This window comes from Lynx rufus, unplaced genomic scaffold (genome assembly GCF_022079265.1).
Source record: "Lynx rufus isolate CCGP_SWC_20201006 ecotype Redwood Valley unplaced genomic scaffold, mLynRuf1.p SCAF_2, whole genome shotgun sequence".
NCBI lineage: Eukaryota > Metazoa > Chordata > Mammalia > Carnivora > Felidae > Lynx > Lynx rufus.
In genome coordinates, this window is record NW_025814834.1 from 32,676,487 (window position 1) to 32,696,054 (window position 19,568).

General features: G+C 36.9%; 1 protein-coding gene across 1 annotated transcript in view; it reads right to left on the reverse strand.

The window, feature by feature from the left end:
• The window catches only part of NBEAL1 (neurobeachin like 1), a 176,839-nt gene that overhangs the window by 38,472 nt on the left and 118,799 nt on the right, over positions 1–19,568 (reverse strand). The window contains exons 38-44 of the mRNA XM_047083649.1: positions 18,283–18,384; positions 15,908–16,003; positions 15,387–15,511; positions 12,348–12,488; positions 9,161–9,291; positions 6,571–6,680; positions 2,263–2,380 (exon numbers count right to left, since the gene is read on the reverse strand). Coding sequence (XP_046939605.1) covers positions 2,263–2,380; positions 6,571–6,680; positions 9,161–9,291; positions 12,348–12,488; positions 15,387–15,511; positions 15,908–16,003; positions 18,283–18,384 — 823 coding nt within the window. The remainder of the gene's footprint in view (positions 1–2,262; positions 2,381–6,570; positions 6,681–9,160; positions 9,292–12,347; positions 12,489–15,386; positions 15,512–15,907; positions 16,004–18,282; positions 18,385–19,568) is intronic.

The following is a 19,568-nucleotide window of genomic DNA, read 5'->3' on the forward strand; positions in this document are numbered from 1 at the left end:
ATATGGATATTGTTCCATTTGATTGCATCACTTAGTTCTCTAATTCTCCCCTCATATCCTGGATTTTTTAATCTTTTTCTCAGCTTCCTCTTTTTCCATAATTTTATCTTCTAATTCACCTATTCTCTCCTCTGCCTCTTCAATCTAGCTATGGCCGCCTCCATTTTATTTTGCACCTTATTTATAGCATTTTTTAGTTCCTCATGACTATTTTTTAGTCTCTTGCTCTCTGTAGCATTAGATTCTCTGCTGTCCTCTACGCTTTTTTCAAGCCCAGCATTAATTTTATGACTATTATTCTAAATTTTTGTTGTGTTATATTGCTTAAATCGGTTTTGATCAATTCGTTAGCTGTCACTACTTCCTGGAGTTTCTTTTGAGGAGAGTTCTTCCGTTTCGTCATTTTGGGTAGTCCCTGGGGTGGTGTGGAACTGCAGGGCACTTCCCCTGTACTATCTGGAGAAATTTGTGTTGGTGGGCGGGGCCGCAGTCAGACCTGATGTCTGCCCCCAGCCCTCCACCGGGACCACAGTCAGACTGGTGTGTACCTTATCTTCCCCTCTCCCAGGGGCAGGACTCACTGTGGAGTGCTGTGGTCCCTGTCTGGGCTGCTTGCACACTGCCAGGGTTGTGGTGCTGCTTTGATGGGATCTGGCCAAAGGCATATTAGATGGGGTGGATCTGGAAGGTGCACAGGGGTGGGAGGGGCAGGCTTAGCTAGCTTTGCCGTGGGAGGGGCCCTGCAGCACCAGGAGGGAGGCAGGTCCGTGGGAGGGATGGACCCACAGAATCAGTGTTGAGGGTTTGCGCAGTACAAGCAAGTTTGGTGAGAGGAACTGGTTCCCTTTGGAATTTCAGCTGGGGGATGGGAGAAGGAAATGGTGCTTCCCAGAACCTTTGTTCCCCCTGCAGAGCTCTGTCATTCAGGGTTCAACAACTCTCCCTCCCTGCTCTCCGAGAGCAGAGCTATTGACTTTTAACATTCCAGATGTTAAGTCCCGCTGGCTGTCAGAACTCACGGAGTCCGGCCCTTCCACTTTTGCAAGCCAGACTTTGGGGGCTTTGTCTTGCCTGGTGGGCTCTCCCTCTACTGCCCTGGCTCCCTCCTACCAGTCCGTGTAGCACACGCTGCCTCTTTGCCCTTCCTACCCTCTTCCGTGGGCCTCTTATCTATGCTTGGCTCTGGAGAGTCTGTTTTGCTAGCCTTCTGGTGGACTTCTGGGTTATTTAGGCAGATGTGGGTGGAATCTAAGCGATCAGCAGGACAAGGTGAGCCCAGCGTGCTCCTACACCACCATTTTCCCAGCTATCCTTATGTTTTTTTATTTTAGTCATTCTGACAGGTGTAAGGTGATATCTCACTGTGGTTTTGATTTGTATTTCCCTGATGATGAGTGATGCTGAGCATCTTTTCATGTGTCTGTTGGCTATCTGTATGTTGTCTTTGGAAAAAGGTCTGTTCAGGTCCTCTGCCCATTGTAAAAATGGGATTATTTGTTTTTTGGTGTTGAGTTGTATAAATTTTTTTTTCAATTTTATTTGAGAGACAGAACGTGCACACAAGCAAACAAGCAGGGGAAGGGGAGAGAGAATACCAAGTAGCTCCATGCCCAGCGTGAAGACCTACATGGGGCTTGATCCCATGACTGGCAGATCACAACTTGAGCCAATATCAAGAGTCGGACGCTTAACCAACTGAGCCATCCAGGCGCCCTGAGTTGTATAAATTCTTTATATATTTTGGATATTAACCCCTTATCGGATATATAACTTGCAAATATCTTCTCCCACTGCGTAGGTTGCCTTTTTGTTTTATTGATGGCTTCCTTTGCTCTGCAAAGTGAAGATCTGCACATATACTCTTAACTACTATTTAAAACAACCACACATCAGGGGCACCTGGATGGCTCAGTCAGTTAAGCGTCCAACTTCAGCTCAGGTCATGATCTCACAGTTTGTGAGTTTGAGCTCCAAGTCAGGCTCTGTGCTGACAGCTCAGAGCCTGGAGTCTGCTTTGGATTCTGTCTCCTTCTCTCTCTGCCCCTCTCCTACTCGTGCTCTCTGTCTTTCATAAATAAATAAACATTAAAAAAATTTAAAAACACACACACACACATCAATCTCTTAACCTTTCAAATAAAAAAGATCATTTAAACTATTTTTAAATGCAGTCTTTCTCATGTCCAAAATACCACATATAACCACCTATTAAATAATACTTTCCATTGATTGAATGCAAGATAAAAAGTATATAGGCTATACCTTCATAACTACAGTAATAGAAAACATTGAGTGCTTCCACTGCAGCTGGACCCCTCTGTTTATAGCCAAAAATCAGATCTATCCATTCATGAAGATGAGCAGAAACATATTCAGACTCCTAGAAAAAGAACAAATAATAGAGACACCTTCCAACAACAATGTAAATATGAGTCTTTTTAAAAAGTAAATCAAGCATTTCTACCCAAAAATGTTACAACTATAAAGAAAATTATATCAAAATCATGTTAAACATTTGATCAGCATCTACTACATATTTTACATATATTCTATCTAGTACAATATAAACATATTTATTAATATTTAATAATATATCTCTTAACTAATGGCTAAAGAAAATAACTCAAATATTCTAATAGTCCAAATATCAACAACAAAAAACTTAATGATGGCTATGGATGTATCTTTCTTGTTAAATTTCCATTCACATAGCCATCTAGAAACTCACTTCAAAGAAACAAACCAGTTGGGGTAGATTAAAGATGGCTGAAATCACCCCCTCCAACCTACCCAACTTGATACCACCCCACTAAAAAGGTGGACTGGGTGGCAGGCAGAGAGGCTTGAAGGACCTCCTGAAGCCTGTTAGTGACGGTTTGAAAGACAATATGACAATTGTTATTGGAGACAGGAGAAAAGGGGATTCAAGTTTAGTTCTATCAAAGAGAGAAAGAGTACCTAATTACCTCATGAATCTGGGGTAGAGATTTTTTTTCAGTTTCTATTTTAACTCCAGTTGGGTAACATACAGTATAATACTAGTTTCTGGTATACAATATAGTGATTCAACACTTCCATACAATGGGTGGAAGGATGGGTTAAAAATTTTTTTTTTTCAACGTTTATTTATTTTTGGGACAGAGAGAGACAGAGCATGAACGGGGGAGGGGCAGAGAGAGAGGGAGACACAATCGGAAACAGGCTCCAGGCTCTGAGCCATCAGCCCAGAGCCTGACGCGGGGCTCGAACTCACGGACTGCGAGATCGTGACCTGGCTGAAGTCGGACGCTCAACTGACTACGCCACCCAGGCGCCCCGGAAGGATGGGTTAAATAGGTGATGGGAATTAAGGAGTGCACTTGTGATGAGCACCTGGGTATTGTATGGGGATGGGGATTTTCGGGCAAAATGTTTTTAACTGGTAATTTGTGCCTTTAACTGCCTGTGATAAAGTGTAGAAGGAGTAACATGAGTTTAAAAAAAGAGCTATTTGGATTTTAAGCATAATTTAAGAAAAATATAAAGGAGCAGATCTTGCTGGGTTCCAAATAAAATTATTTCTCATTTTCAGGATACTAGAGAGCAAAGACTCTTGAAGTGAGAAATGACCAAGGTCAATGATGAAATCAGTGTGTAGCCTGTAAAATATGGTCTCAGGTGAACGTTTAGTTCAAGAGTGTAGCTGTGAAGCAATCTGTTCACACCTCAAAGATTTCAGGCTGTGCCACACATACCCACTCAACTAGAAAAGAGAATATCTTAAGAATCTTTTTTGCTTTTTGTAACGTCTTATTTTATTTTTGAGCCAGAAAGGTCAGAGAGAGAGGAAGACACAGAATCTGAAACAGGCTCCAGGCTCTGAGCTGTCAGCAGTGCCCGATGCGGGACTTGAACTCGCAAACCGTGAGATCATGACCTGAGCCAAAGTTGGACGCTTAACCAACAGCCAACCAGGCTCCCCAATATCTTAAGAATCTTAAAGGTATTTTCCCACATTAGCTTCCAGCTTGGCCCAAAGGAAATAATGGATCGTATTCTAAAATAATGTGAAATGGTTTTTGTCCGATAATACTGATGCGTAAGAAACCCATTAAATTTTAAAAGAAATTATATTAGTTCAGACTGAAGTAAGTAGAAACTGTTAAAAAAAAAAAAAGATGAGAGGCCTTTGATTTTCAATTTACTGTGGTTAGGTAAGAGGCTGACAAAGATACTCATGCAATTTTTTTTTTTTTTTTGAGGTAAAAGAGAGAATGACTCAAAATAGGAAGCTAAGAGCCAAAGGGTAAAACAAAAGAGCCACAAAGAACCACTGGAATAGCACTGGGCCCTGGTAAAGGAACTGAAAGCATGTCCCTGTTGGAATTCTGAATTGCTATAAACCAATTACTGTTACATAGCCCTTGTTTTTCTCTCCCCCACCCTTTTTGAAATTAAATTATTTGCCCAACATGGGGCTGAAACTCATGACCCCAAGATCAAGAATCTCATGCTCTACCAACTGAGTCAGTCAGGTGCCCTTTTTAATCTCCCTTTTGAATGAGAGTGTCTATTATAGTTCTCCTGTCCTGGTCACACCACTGTTGTTATGTGGGGGCATATAACCTGTTTCTTTACTCCACAATCTTCAGATCAAGAGGAGACACACCTGTATAGTTTTGTGCACAAATAGATTTGATTTAGATTACTAAGAAGATTCTGGACTTCAGACATCATGCTTTAATGCAGGGATCAGCACACTACTTACTGCTTGTGGACCAAGTTTTACTAGCTCAAAATTTCTAGAGTAGTAGAACACAGCCACGTCTAATTTTTTTTGCACTATAGTGGCAGAATTTTGCCACAGACCTTAAAGCCAGCAAAAATATTTACTATCTGGTCCTTTTTTATAGAAAAAGATTGTAGATACCTGACTTAAAAGTCCCTGACATGAGCCTTTGGGAGGATCTTAAGAGGAAGTATGTACATTTTGCACATAGGAGGAATGTAAATAATTTGTAGTCAGAGGGCAGACTGCGTGTGGTGGATTAAATATGGTTGCAAATTCTTTTTCCCTCCCACCATTGTGAAATGGAGTTTACTTTCCTTGCTTTTTTTTTTTTTTTTAAGAGAGAGAGGGTGCAAGTGAGCGGGGGGCAGAGAGAGAGAGAGAGAGAGAGAGAGAGAGAGAAGCAGAGCTCACCTGAGTGGGGCTTGTGCTCACCTGATGTGGTACTCGAACTCATAAACCATGAGATCATGACCTGAGCCGAAGTCAGATGCTTAACGGGTTGGCCCTACTTTCTCTGCTCTTGAATCTGTACTGATCCTATTACTGTTTGACAGGGTGACAGAAGTGCTGTGACAGTTCACAGACTTAAGCTTTAAGAAAGGGTAGAAGCCTTCCAATTTTGTACTCTTTTCTGAGCTGTGGACATGTAGATATCTGGCTACCTAGCTAGAGAGACTACATGAAGAGGAGATATCTTGAGAATACATGGAAAGAGAGAAAAGTCCAGCATTCCAGTGTCTCAATGCAACCTCCAGATGACCTCAACCTCAGCTGTTATATGCCTGCAAGGCTATGAGAACCTCAACAAGATGAGAATTGCTCAAATGAAACCAGCCAACTCACAGAACTGTGAGAGATAATAAAATGGGTATATTTTAAGCCACTAAATTTTGGATAGTTTTTTATATAGCAATACATAACTGAAACACAGGTTTCTAATATTTTAATATAAGGAGCGTGTCTTCCTAAAATCCTGGACCCTTACTTCATGTCATAGATACTATAGAGGAATACATCTGAGAAGTTCCTGGCTAGCTAGTAAGTAACAGATTATTTTTCAGAGTTGCTTAGTTTTCTTCCCAACTCCTTATTCATATATAATGTTCTTGAATTTTGTAAATTTGACATACTATGTATTAATGACAAGGCATGTTTCCAAGTATTGGCCTAATTAGTTTCAGAGTCTGAAACATTTCAGTTTAGAAAGAGAACTAAGTGGACTATTGAAAGGGAAAAAAAACCACATCATTTACAAAATGACACAATTATCAGTGCTTAACTCTCACTACTCCTTTAATTCCAAGCTGGAAATTCAGCTAAAAACGACTATTTTTTAAAGTGGAATTTAGGATCTAGCAGTTGTATTAAAAACTTACTGAAATCCTTCAGAGAACACAAAAATCCTTCAGAGGACACAAAAATGTGCTCATTCTTGTTAGATTTGAAACAAATGTGGGAACTGAAAAACACTAAACTACACCACCTTGGTCGTTAGAATACTTTAAAATATAACAGGCAGGTACCTTATAAAACTGAATTGCATTTTTTTTTTTTTTTTTGCTATACATCCATTGGACTATACTATATTCTCACGATATCAGAAGATTCATTATCTCAAAAGAAATTACTATATTATACTTTCTACAACAGCATATATAACAGATGACAAGTTAATCTAGAAAAATAATTGTCAGATATACTTCCTCTGACTGTTAGACTGTTTCTTTAGCCCATTCTTCGGAAAACACATACATCTCTATCTTAGTAATCTGTCTAATAACTAAACACAAAAATCTTACCAGAGCTTTCCTGTGTTTATAGATGAAATCTTCAGCTGACTTAGCCCATTTGGGGAGAATGACATCATTTACTACATCTTTGGAAACTTGTAGACAACCCAAGTTAAATTCTAAGACAAGTAAAAAATAAATGTATCAAATCATTTAGATTTAAATAAACCAAGTAAAACAAATATGAGGGCACAATCCTTAGCAAAACTAAGGATTTTTAGTTTTTTTCTTCTTTAATTAAGAGTAAAATGTGAGAACCAAGTTCCCTTCTCTTGATCTAAGTTTACTTAACAGGTAAAAACAATTCTTATCATATTGGAAATGTATTTTATCAGTTGATTAAAAAGGTAAATGAAAATAAAATGAAATTAGTTATTACAAGGTAATTATTAGTTTTAAATTAGTTATTATAAGGTAAATCAGAAAACTAATTGATTTGGGGTTGAGAAGTGGGGAAAACTATAGATATGACCAAAACCTTAATCTACACAAAAATGGAATATTCAGTATTCTTCTTACATTTAAATTAATTAATATAGTCCTTCTAGTGGTTAATTTACAAAATGCAACTCCTTAGAACTTTTTTGGTGTAACTTATACTTTAAATTCACTCAATGGAAGTGTTATATTTGTCATATGGAAAAAATATACTTACATACCACTATTCTAAGTAGATACTGACATCATAAAGATTTGCTCATATAGTTAAAATGCAGTATTTTGACAAAAGTGTCCCAAAGATGAGGTTTTCTTGCTTATATGAGGAAAGAAAAGTGTTAAGACAAAAGACCTTCATAAAAGAAGCTGCCTTAAAATATCAGTGTGTTCCAAAGCTGGAGAGAGGTTTGAATGTCATAGAATGACAGGATGCACAGGGCCTGTGGCTTTGTTAACCCCACTACTGTGTAGCAGACATTGTTGCCAATGTGCTAACCATTCCTCCTTATTTGGTAACAGAATCTTGATTTTATTCAAGTATCCATCCTTGCCCTATGTTTTATGCCTGTAACAAGTTGACTGGTGTAGGGGTTGATATACGACTCAGCTCTGGACAATAGGGAGAAGTTATGAGAAAGAATTTCTCACTCTTAAGAAATGACACAAAAAATTACAATCTACTTCTATTGTATCTGCCTATGATGCCTAGAAATGCTTCAGTCATTTGTAACCATGAGAGCGACTAGCCAAGGACAAAGTCAAAACACTTAGAAGAGCAGAATGAAAATACAAGAAGAACTTAGCTTTGATGATGATGTTAAAAACTACCTGAACACCATCATAACTTGGGGGTTTTATTATGGAAAATACTAAAATTTTCTTGCCTGTACAATTCTAAGTTGACTTTACTAATATTTGTTTTACTAATTAATATTATTATTTGTTGACATTCTAATTAATGTACTTTGCTTTCTCCCACCTAGCTCATTTCAAACAAAGAAGCAACTCACAGTTAGAAAAGGAGGACAGGACAGTAGTATGAGACAGCAAACTGCTCTAGTGCACATCAGAAATTGTCAAGCTAAGAGTATAACTTCTACATCCAAATTTAATCTCCTCAGCCCTCCTAGTGCAGATATCCTGCTTTGGAGGCTCCTATGGGTAAGAGTCTAGGATCAGAATCCATTAACAGACTCAGTTGATTTTCTGAAAGTGACCAATTTTAACTGCCTTACTCTGAGAAATCAGATGCCAACAGCATGTCCCAGAATGTATGATCAGAGGACACAAAGCCCTGGATATGCTCTCCCTAGCATGGCAAATAACTCTGCTGAAAAAGCAAAGGGTCAAACATTAACATTACACACTAGGAGAGGAAAAAGAAGTTGGAAATGGTCCTTTGACACTGCAATTTCCCTTAAGAACACCAGTAGTAACAATCTTGTCATTATCTTATTGTGCTTAAAAATAAATCTCAAACTACTTCACAGAGGAAGTATTTGGGTATTTTTAAAGACTGTATTGGCTCCTTAATTCTCTACTTCAAAACATAATACGATTTTTCAAATATTGTGGTAATTTACACCCTGTCATTATTTTCAATTTGCCTTAAACCAGGAGTCTGCAAACTTGTTCTATAAAGTGTCAAAGAATATTTTTTGCTTTGTGAGCCCCATGGTCTCTGTTGCAACTACTCAAATCTGCTGTTACGTTATGAAAGCACCCAAAATCTGTATGTAGATGAACTGGTTGGGCTGTGTTCCAACAAAACTTTAAAAACACATGAGTTTGCCTGTGGATTTAATCCATGGACCCATAGTTTGCTAACCCCTGATCTAAATTTTCATCTTATCTAACTCAAACACTTTTAACCTAAGTGGCTAGCTATATGGCTGAAAGAGCAATGGCATTTTTCCTTTCTAGTAAACACTGTACTCTAATAAATTCTCTCACCAACTCAAATTTGATTCATCATAGGCCAGTGTAGCATTTTCCTGGAAAAGTAAGACTACAACTGGGCATTGGTTAAACCCTATTACTAAATAGTACAGACAGAATGAACCTTAAATAATCTACAGAATTTCACAAAAATATCCAGAAAGGTATTTTTCAGGATCCTCCACTGGGACCCGTTGAGGTAAATTTTTAATCTATTTCTTACGATTTTGATTTTCCAAAAACTCTGGGAAATAGAAGAATTCAGGAATAAGTTCTTTCACATCATATGGATTGTCCATGAGAGCCTGCCAAGTGGCAGGGATGGAATGGAATTGTCGATCTGCACAGTCAAACCTGCACATGGAGATTGGAAGAGAACAGTGAATGAATACTGAAGGAGAGCAACAACAACCATGAAACAAACCTTAAACTCTCCCCATGTTTCCTAATGGTTAGAGCTTCTCTTTCATTAATTTTTCTCTTCATGTCTAAAAACACAATTTGCTCTCCTTCTTATGATAACCTATCTTTCAAGTCTTGTTGCCAAGAACTAATACTGTAATTTTAATCACAAGTATCATCTTAGTCAAAGTAGCTGAAAACCAAATAACACTAGAGAAAATTTTCAAATAATTAAATGTAAATCTAAGAGACTTTTATTTTTTTTTTAATATATGAAATTTATTGTCAAATTGGTTTCCATACAACACCCAGTGCTCATCCCAAAAGGCGCCCTCCTCAATACCCATCACCCACCCTCCCCTCCCTCCCACCCCCCATCAACCCTCAGTTTGTTCTCAGTTTTTAACAGTCTCTAAGAGACTTTTAAAGGATGGTCTAATTTTTGCTGAGGTAAATTCATTACAGAGTGAATAAACATTATTTGGATATTTTAAAACCACAGAGTTTAAATATCATTATTAATATACATGATTAACAACATCCATAGCAATGCTGATTTAATCCTCTCTGTATAAATACCTTTACAAACTCTTCTGCTAAAAACCAGAGAGTGAGTTAGGGAAATAGTTCTGTGGCTAAAGCTTTTATATTTTATTCACATATACCATTAACTTATTTTATGTGTCTTAATGTTTGTTTATTTTTGAGAGAAAGTGCATGAGTAGGGGACGGGCAGACAGAGGAGGGGACAGAGGATCCTAAATGGCTCTGAGCTGACAGCTGTCAGTAGGACTCGAACCCATGAACTGTGGGATCATGACCTGAGCCAAAGTCGGACGCTCAACCAACTGAGCCACTCAGGTGCCGCTAACTTTATTTTTAAGTTCCATCACAGGCCTACAGTAGTTGAAACAAGCTCAAGTAGTCATGTTGCAATTTTATTATACTTTCTCTATTCACAAAAAAGCATCTTCTGTTTCATCTCCTTTGATATTATCTTCCTGGATTTACTTAGTAATGACTTACTGACACTGATGACTAATTTGACACTTTTTATTCTTACCAATCTTGTTTTGAGGTGGAGGTGAACTTGGCAGAACTCTGAATTTAATTATGGCTAATGATTGGGTCATCAATAACATCTAACGATGGTGCATCCAAATTCAAGGAAATATAGTTTCAATGGTAGAATTTTTCGTTTGGGTGGGGGAGAACAGCTTTACTGAGATAAAATTTACATATAATTCACAATTCAGCGGTTTTCAGTATATTAATGAGTTGGGCTATAATCACCACAATTTTAGAATATTTTCATCACTCCCAAAAGAAACCCTGGATCTATTAACAATCACTCTCCATTCACCCTATCTCCATTCCCTGGCAACTACTAATCTACTTTCTGTCTCTATGGATTTGCCTATTTGGGACATCTCATGTAAGTCATACGACATATGACTTTTTATGTCTGGCTTATTTCATTTAGCATATTGTTTTCAAGGTTCATCCATGTCGCAGCATGTATCAATCTTTCATTCCTTTTACCTACTTGTGGCCAAATAATATTCCATTGTATGGATATATCACATTTTATTTATTCCTTTATCAGCTGATAGACTGTTTCTAGTTTTTGGCTATTACAAATAATGCTGCTATGTACGTTTGTATACAAGTTTCTGTGTGAATATTCTGTCTTCAAGTATTTTGGCTATATAGCTAGGGATGAACTACTAGGCCATATGATAATGCTGTATTTAACCCTTTGAAGAACTGTCAGACTGTTTTCCACAGAGTTTGCATCATCTTACATTTCCAACACAGGCAGTATATAAGGGTTCCAATTTCTCAAGCCATCACTATAGGTCTGGAGACGTATCTCAATTTGGTTTTGATTTGGATTTCCCTGATGACTAATGATATTGAGCATGTTTTCATATGTTTCTTGGACATTTGTATGTCTTCCTTGGAGAAATGTCCATTCAGATCCTTTGTTCAGTTTTTAATTGGGTCATTTGTCTGTTTCTTACTGCATTGTACACTTCTAGATACAAGTCCCTTATCAGATACACAATCTACAAATATTTTCTCGCCCTGAATGTGTTGTCCTTTTCCTTTCTTGATGGTGTCTTTTGAAGCACAGAATCTATTTTTGAAGCTTTGTAATAAATTATTTGATAAAGTCACTAAGAGCTGAAAAGACCCACTTACACTTTAATGTGGGGAAAATTACCTGCTATCATGGTAAATGTAACATTTGGAGATGGTTAATATGATATTGGGGACAGAATCTCTTCTTGAAAGCCAAGGTTTATTGTACAAAAATAGGAGTAAAAGTTAATTTTGAGAGATAAAACTGTAAGCAAAGAAAGTAGAATAGGCAATGCTTAAATAGCTTGATTGGGTGGGTAGGAAAGGCAAAATAGTAATGCTAAAGAATAAGGCAACATGGAGACAAAATGTGAATAAACAGGGAGCTACCCAGAGGATACTTTGGAAAACCAAGGATTCATGAAGAAGCCTGTTTCTTTAGAATTATTAGGAAAGTGTGAAACATAGTAAGTTATAATTCTGACAGGTAATATAATACAATGGCATTACAAACCTGTGTCAGTTATTGCTAATAATGTAATCCTTGTGATTAATAAGCATTTTAAAGAGAAATACATAAGCATTGGTTAGGTTTGAATTCCTGGCAGATATCTTGGATCTAGGTTGAAATCAGTTTAAACTCTAAATCTCTGGTAGTTTCCTAAAATCAGTAAGAATCACAAAGGTACACTAGATAACAGTAAAAAGGAATTCTCCTTAAAGGTTATTTATGTAAGTCAATTGGACTAATCCATTCTCAAACTAGTTTGGCTATTTTCATCTAGAGGCTATGAAATGAATCAAAACCTAATACCAGAGAATAAAAAAAGATAAGGCTCTGTTATACAGTACATGACACGAAGGCAAAGAATTTAACACTAACATGCAGTCTCAAGAAAACAGCTTATGTATCCAAAACATACCTTCCACTCTGAAGCTGGATATGAAGGGTGGTGAATGGTTCTGTGCGAATAAGATAGTGCATAACCCCAGCAGAATTTGAATAGTGAGTACCATAATGAAATTTATCAATAGTTCCCATAGGATCCTCAAAATTTTCATATCTAAAAAAATAAACTAAAGTTTTGTAACCACAACAGTAAAATTACATTAGGAGGACATTAAGGTTGTATTGCATTGTTAGAAACATAGTTTTTAAGAAGTCCTTATTAGTATTATTCATTATGTATGTATTCATATCATCACACCATGTTAATAAATAAAAAAATTTTATCCATTGATACTTCTTTCTGAACACAGTATCACTAATAACTGGATTCTGAAACAGTCTCATACGATAATACATATTTACTATAGATAGATCAGAAAACACACACACACACACACACACACACACACACACACACACACACACAAAGGGGCGCCTTGGTGGCTTAGTTGGTTGAGCATACAACTTCGGCTCAGATCATGATCTCACCATTTATGGGTTCAAGCCCTGAGCCAGGCTCTGTCCTGACAGCTCAGAGCCTGGAGTGTGCTTTGGATTCTGTGTCTCCCTCTCACTCTCTGCCCCTCCCCCACATGTGCTGTCTCTCTCTCTCTCAAAAATAAACATTAAAAAAAGTTAAAAAAAAAAAAAAGACAGAAAGAAAACACAGAGAACCAAAAAAGGAGAAACTTAAAATCAACCAGAGATAACATTAACATTTTAAAAAAATATTAATTTATTTTGAGAGAGAGAGTAGGAATGCATGCAAAAGTTGAGGAGGGGGCAGAGAGAGAGAGGGAGAGAGAGAATCCCAAGTAGGCTCCTTGCTGGCAGGGGTCAATTCCACAAACTGTGAGATTGTGACTTGAGCAGAAATCAAGAGTCAGATGCTTAACCAACTGAGCCACCCATGTCCCCCCAACATTAACATTTTGATGAATATTTGCCACCCTTAATGTGTAAGGTAATACACAAATATATTTCAGTATAAAAGTGCTATACATAATATATTGTTCATAACCTAGGCTTTCATTTTCTATTTATGTCTTTCCAAATAACTGAATAATCTATTTTAATAGGCACGTGGTATTTATAACAGTGACATATATGAATGTATGACAATTTAACTATTTCTTTACTTTTAGATATTAAGGACTGTTTCTATTTTTCTGCTGTTGTAAGCAATGTGATAATGAGACATCCCTTTGTGGCCAAGGTAATGAAAGAAAAATATGGAGGATCAGTCAAGAATTGTGAAAATGAATGCTTAACAATTAAAGGTAAGAGAAGAAGGTAGGAAAGAAAGGAAGATTATGGGTAGGAAGACGACCTAACCCAGAAAATAAACAAAGGATATATATAGTGATTCTGTAAGCACTACCAGTGTGTAATCGTTTCTGAATGGTGGTTTGAATAGTAACATCTGAATTAGTGGGTATAAAATCTGAATAAGAATGAAGTTTTTTAGAGGAAATAAACATTAAACTTTCAAACCAAAATAGTAATTAATTCATCAAGCTGAGGCCAATTTCCTGTTACACAGTAATCAATATTCAAGGGAATAAAAGTTTTCAGGTCAAAGTCATCTGTACCAATGCAAAAACATATACCACTGAAATGTATTTAATTAAATTAATTAATTAATTTATTTATTTTTAAAGTAGGCTTCATGCCCAGCAAGGAGCGCAATGTGGGGCTTGAACTCACAACCCTGATTATCAAGACCTGAACTGAGATCAAACGTCAAACACTTAACTGACTGAGCCACCCAGATGCCCCAACTGTTGAAATTTAAAACAATTATTTCCTTTTGAACAGTGTTAAAAAACAAACAAATAAACCTTGTTCTTTTGTTATTGTCAGAAAAACTTTGAGGTAACACATGGCAGAATTCTACTAGTATATCAGATCAAATATTAAACACTGCAAAAAGTCCTAAGGTAGATTTGCAAATAAAAGAAAAAAAATGTACAATCTACTCTCAAATAAACCTATTTTGCTTGCAAAAACAGTTTTTGCCCTTATTATTAGAAGTCATAACTGACAAGTCATCCACAATTTCACGTGGAGAAAAAGGGAAATTAAAATCAGACTATTCTTTCACTTGTCAACAACTTGCTTTGAAAAAAAATGTGAGACATTTACAGGGTCAATTGTAAACATACAGAATTATAAAAATTCCTTTCCTAATTAAAATAGTAACTTTCTACACATTTCACTATTCTTTATTCACATTATTTGTAAATAATAGTGTTAATTTTGTTTCTACAAAAATGTTATATTAAGTGGGGTTTTTTTTGCTGGATTTTTAAAAAAGTTTAATTATTTTGAGACAGAGAGAAGAGAGAGAACACACAGGAGCGGCAGAGAGAGACGAGGGGAGAGATACAGAGAATCCTAAGCCATGGGGCTCAAACCCACAAACCACGAGATCATGACCCGAGCCAAAGTCAAGAGTCAGTTGCTCAACCAACTGTGCCACCCAGGTGCCCCTTAAGTGTATGTTTTTGCATGTTAGAGAATTATTAAGTCTAAAATACCTGGGAAGAAAAATTATCTTTCGGCACATACATGACAAGGTGAAAGAAATTCTAAACAATATCAACTTAAATTTGGCAAAAAAGGGAAACAAACAGCCTATATATATTTAAGATACTTGAGGGACAAGAGATATTTTCAAAAAAACATCATGAAGGGATTATCAGACTCTGATTATCAAAAGTAGTTGTGCATTTAAAAAAAGTAACACTTGATTGGCCATAAGAGAAATCAATACAAATTCAAAAACACCATAAAAAATGATGGGTATCTTTTTTTTTTGACAGAAAGAGACAAAGGGAGGGCAAGGGAGACAGAAAATCTTAAGTAGACTCCACGCCCAGTGCGTGGCTCCACGCAGGGCTCGATCTCATGATTCATGACCTGAACCAAAATCAAGAGTTGGATGCTTAACCAGCTGAGCCACCCAGGTGCACGTGATGGGTGTCTTTCAAAAGGGATAAAAGACACTTACTTTTCTCGCATGGCTTTGGCATTTTTATCATTAACTACTCCAATTGGTTTGGAAAGATCTCGAAATACAGATGGATTATTAAGGTCCAACTCTTCCGAAGTATAATCTTGTAAAATCCAGGGAAACTAAAAGAGCCACAATTTACAATTCAGACATTCCTTACCAGAGAAGCTACTATCCCCATATATAATATCAAATGCTTATTTAAGACAAAAAGGGATAGTCTTTAGAAATATTTTCCTTGTTGCAAATGTTTATTCAGCTTCAGTTCCATAACCAGAAGCATTACTTCCTATAATTCCACTGGAATATTTTTAGTGAAGTGAAAAAAAAGCTTTAATTATTTAATTATTCTTTGTGTTTATAATCTTTCTGAAAATAGCAAGGGAGAAAATATACACAAAGGCAAAAACAGTTTTTATGTTTTGAAAGATGAAAAATAACCATAATACACACATACATTTCTATGTATTATAGAACTGAAAGGCTATTCCTATGTATGAGATTTCTATAAAACTTACCACTGGATACTGTGCAAGGTCATTATATGTTCGTCCTGCCATTGTATTTATTTGAATGAGGTAGTCAAAATTTGTTATCTCTCTGTTCACCCATTTCTAGACAGCACAAAAAAAGAACAAAATCAAAATTAATCTATATCTCTTTGAAGTTTGTATTACTGATAGTACTAAGGTAATCTTTTTTTTTTTTAAAGTTTATTTATTTTTAAGAGAGAGAGAGACAGAATCCGAAGCAGGCTCCAGACTCTGACCCGTCAGCACAGAGCCTGATGCAGGGCTTGAACCCACAAACCGAGAGATCATGACCTGAGCCCAAGTTGGGACACTTAACCAAATAAGCGACCGAGGCACCCACTAACAGAATCTTTTGTTCCTATTATCTTGGTGTCTTTCTGATAAAAGGAATGGGGATTTTAAAAAAGTTTAACAAGGAAATAAAATCAATATATTTTTTCCTAAATTTACTTCCTTTTAAAAATCAGTCTTCAGAAAAGGTACAGAAAATTAAACATAAATCTTTTATTATAGTCAAACTTCATAAGAACTAAGTCTTTTTTTGAATTAAATTATTTTATTTAAATACCTTTAAAAGATCAATTTTTGAAGGATTGTCCAACATTGAAAATTTTGTTACAGGGGCGCAAGAGTGGCTCAGTCAGTTAAGCATCTGACGCTTGGTTTCCATGCAGGTCATGATCTCACAGTTTCATGAATTTGGGCCCTGTGTCAGGCATCATGGAGTCTGCTTAGGATTCTCTCTCTCTCCCCCACTTCTCTCTGCCCCTCCCCCACTCGTGCTGTCTCTGTTTCTCTCAAAATAAATAAATAAATTTTTTTAAAAAGAAAATTTTGTTATAAATTGAAATTTTCATAAGTGCACATATTTAAAAAAAGCATCTTAATGTACTAAAATGATCTACAAATTTTAAATAAATTTCATGTTAACTATCCTCAGAGAACTGTCTTGCCAGAGCAACAGCAGATCAGAATTTGCTACATTAGATACAAATTTTCTTTCTTTTTTTTTTTTTTTAACGTTTATTTTTATTTTTGGGACAGAGAGAGACAGAGCATGAACGGGGGAGGGGCAGAGAGAGAGGGAGACACAGAATCTGAAACAGGCTCCAGGCTCTGAGCCATCAGCCCAGAGCCTGACGCGGGGCTCGAACTCACGGACCACGAGATCGTGACCTGGCTAAAGTCGGACGTTTAACCGACTGCGCCACCCAGGCGCCCCGATACAAATTTTCTAAAGAAAATCATAATCACTCTTTTCTTTAATCACTTCATTGTACCTAACCTGTTAATTACACGGTATGGGTATTCTCAAGAATTTTGTTGACAGATTAACATTCACCTTTAAGTTTACTAAGTGCCTTAAGCAAAAGATACACTCATGGGAAATGGTGAGAAATGAATGTATATATATAGAGAGAGAGATTTTACAGAAAGCCCAATTATAATTATTCTTGAGTGCTAACCTGAGAAATACTCTAATGAATAAAGTTTATTCCAAAAAAACAGGAAATGTACTCCACTAAATAAAGCTTATTCCATAAGCAACAAGAAGGGATTGATGATAGCTTTTGAACAAGAGCCACATTTAAGATTAAGACTAATGCATATGTAAGAGAAAGGAAAGAGCCAGGAGGCAGAGAACTGAGTTAGGAGACTACTGATAGTCCTGGAGAGCAAAAAACAATGGCCTTTCCTTGGTTTTTGGTAGCAGAAATGTAAGAGAGATGTTGGAATATAGGTGGGGATAAAAAACAGCATTAATTAGCTTTGGTAGATAGAAGAATTGGTCATTTTTTGCCTTTTTTTGCCATAGTGTCTTTTGTATTTTCCCACTTTTTATTTACTTCATGTATGGATAACTTTTATTATTAGGGAAAAAACCCAGCAAATTCACCTGCTATATTTTTAAAAGATAAAATTATTAGAAGAATTCGTAAGATATGCCTGGGAACCAAATGATATGGGAGCTGGAGGACAGGGTACTATGCATTAGTGAAACAGGAAGATTCAAAGATAATTCAAAACATCAATTTGAATGGAAGAATGGTTATAATAATCAAAATAAAATAATCAGAAGAGAAAGTTTTACGTTTAAGCAAAAGCCTGAGATATAAAATGAACATAAAAATAGTGACTGTTAGGGGCACCTGGGTGGCTCAGTCCAGTTAAGTGGGTCAGGAGACTCCTGAACCATGAAATCAAGCCCCACGTCGGACTCAGGGCTGACAGTGTAGAGCCTGCTTGAGATTCTCTCTCTCCCTCTCTCTGCGCCTCCCCTGCTAATGTGCATTCTCTCTCTCTCTCTCAAAATAAATAAAATAAACATAAAAAAAAAAGTGACTGTTAAAATTTCCTACCTGTGTCAATCCTGATGCTTTGAACAATTCCTGTGGTGATCTGGTTCCGTAACTATTTGGAGAATGAAGTGACAATAGTCTGCTATATACTTTGTTTCTAACCTAAAAAACACAAACAAACAGCATTTTATAGTTTAAAAATTGATCAAAACAAACTGCGATTATGGTTTTTGTAATTGCTTTACTGAGATACAATTCACATGTCACAAAATCTACCCTTTGAAGTATGTAATTCAATGGGTCTTTTTGTATATTCACAGAGCTGTGCAACCACAAACATGATCTAACTCTGGAACATTTTTATCATCCTCAAAAGAAACTCCACACTCACTAGCCATCACCCCCCACCCAGTTCCCACTCCCTCTCATCCCCCGACAATTGCTAACCTACTTTCTGCCTCTACAGATTTGCCTATTCTGGACAGTTCTCATAGAGGATTATGGTTTTAACTTCTCTACTATACTAGGTTTGGTGAAGTCAGGCCATATAAATTTTGAAAAGGTTACAGTGTATACTGGAAGGATCACCAGACACTAAATCATAAAACTAGCTCAAGTCCAGTTCAAATTTAGTTTTGTCATTTACTTATCATACTGGCAAATCATTAATTTATTGAGTCTCATTTGTCTCTATCCTTACAGTTTTCTGAATTTTTCAGGGCTACCCAAATGTAAAGTAATAAAATTCATCTTTGAACTTCAGTTTCCTCATCTATAAAAAAAAAAGGAATAATGGAATTTGCCATATCTAATCTGAAGGTTGTTATGAAGATTAGATACTGCATATAAATGTGCTTTAAAAACTCTAAAGTTAGGGGCGCCTGGGTGGCGCAGTCGGTTAAGCGTCCGGCTTCAGCCAGGTCACGATCTCGCGATCTGTGAGTTCGAGCCCCGTGTCGGGCTCTGGGCTGATGGCTCAGAGCCTGGAGCCTGTTTCCGATTCTGTGTCTCCCTCTCTCTCTGCCCGTCCCCCGTTCATGCTCTGTCTCTCTCTGTCCCAAAAATAAATAAAAAACGTTGAAAAAAAAAAATAAAAAAAAATAAAAACTCTAAAGTTAGAAGCACCTGGGTGGCTTGGTTGGTTGAGCGTCCAATTCTTGATCTTGGCTCAGGTCATGATCTCACAGGTTTGTGGGATTGGAGCCCCATGTCAGGCTCTGTGCTGACAGTATAGTGCCTGCTTGGGATTCTCTCTTTCCTTGTCTCTCTGCCCCTCCCCTGCACACTCTCCCCTTCCTCTCTCTGTCCCTTCCCCATTCTCTCTCTTTCTCTCAAAGTAAATAAAT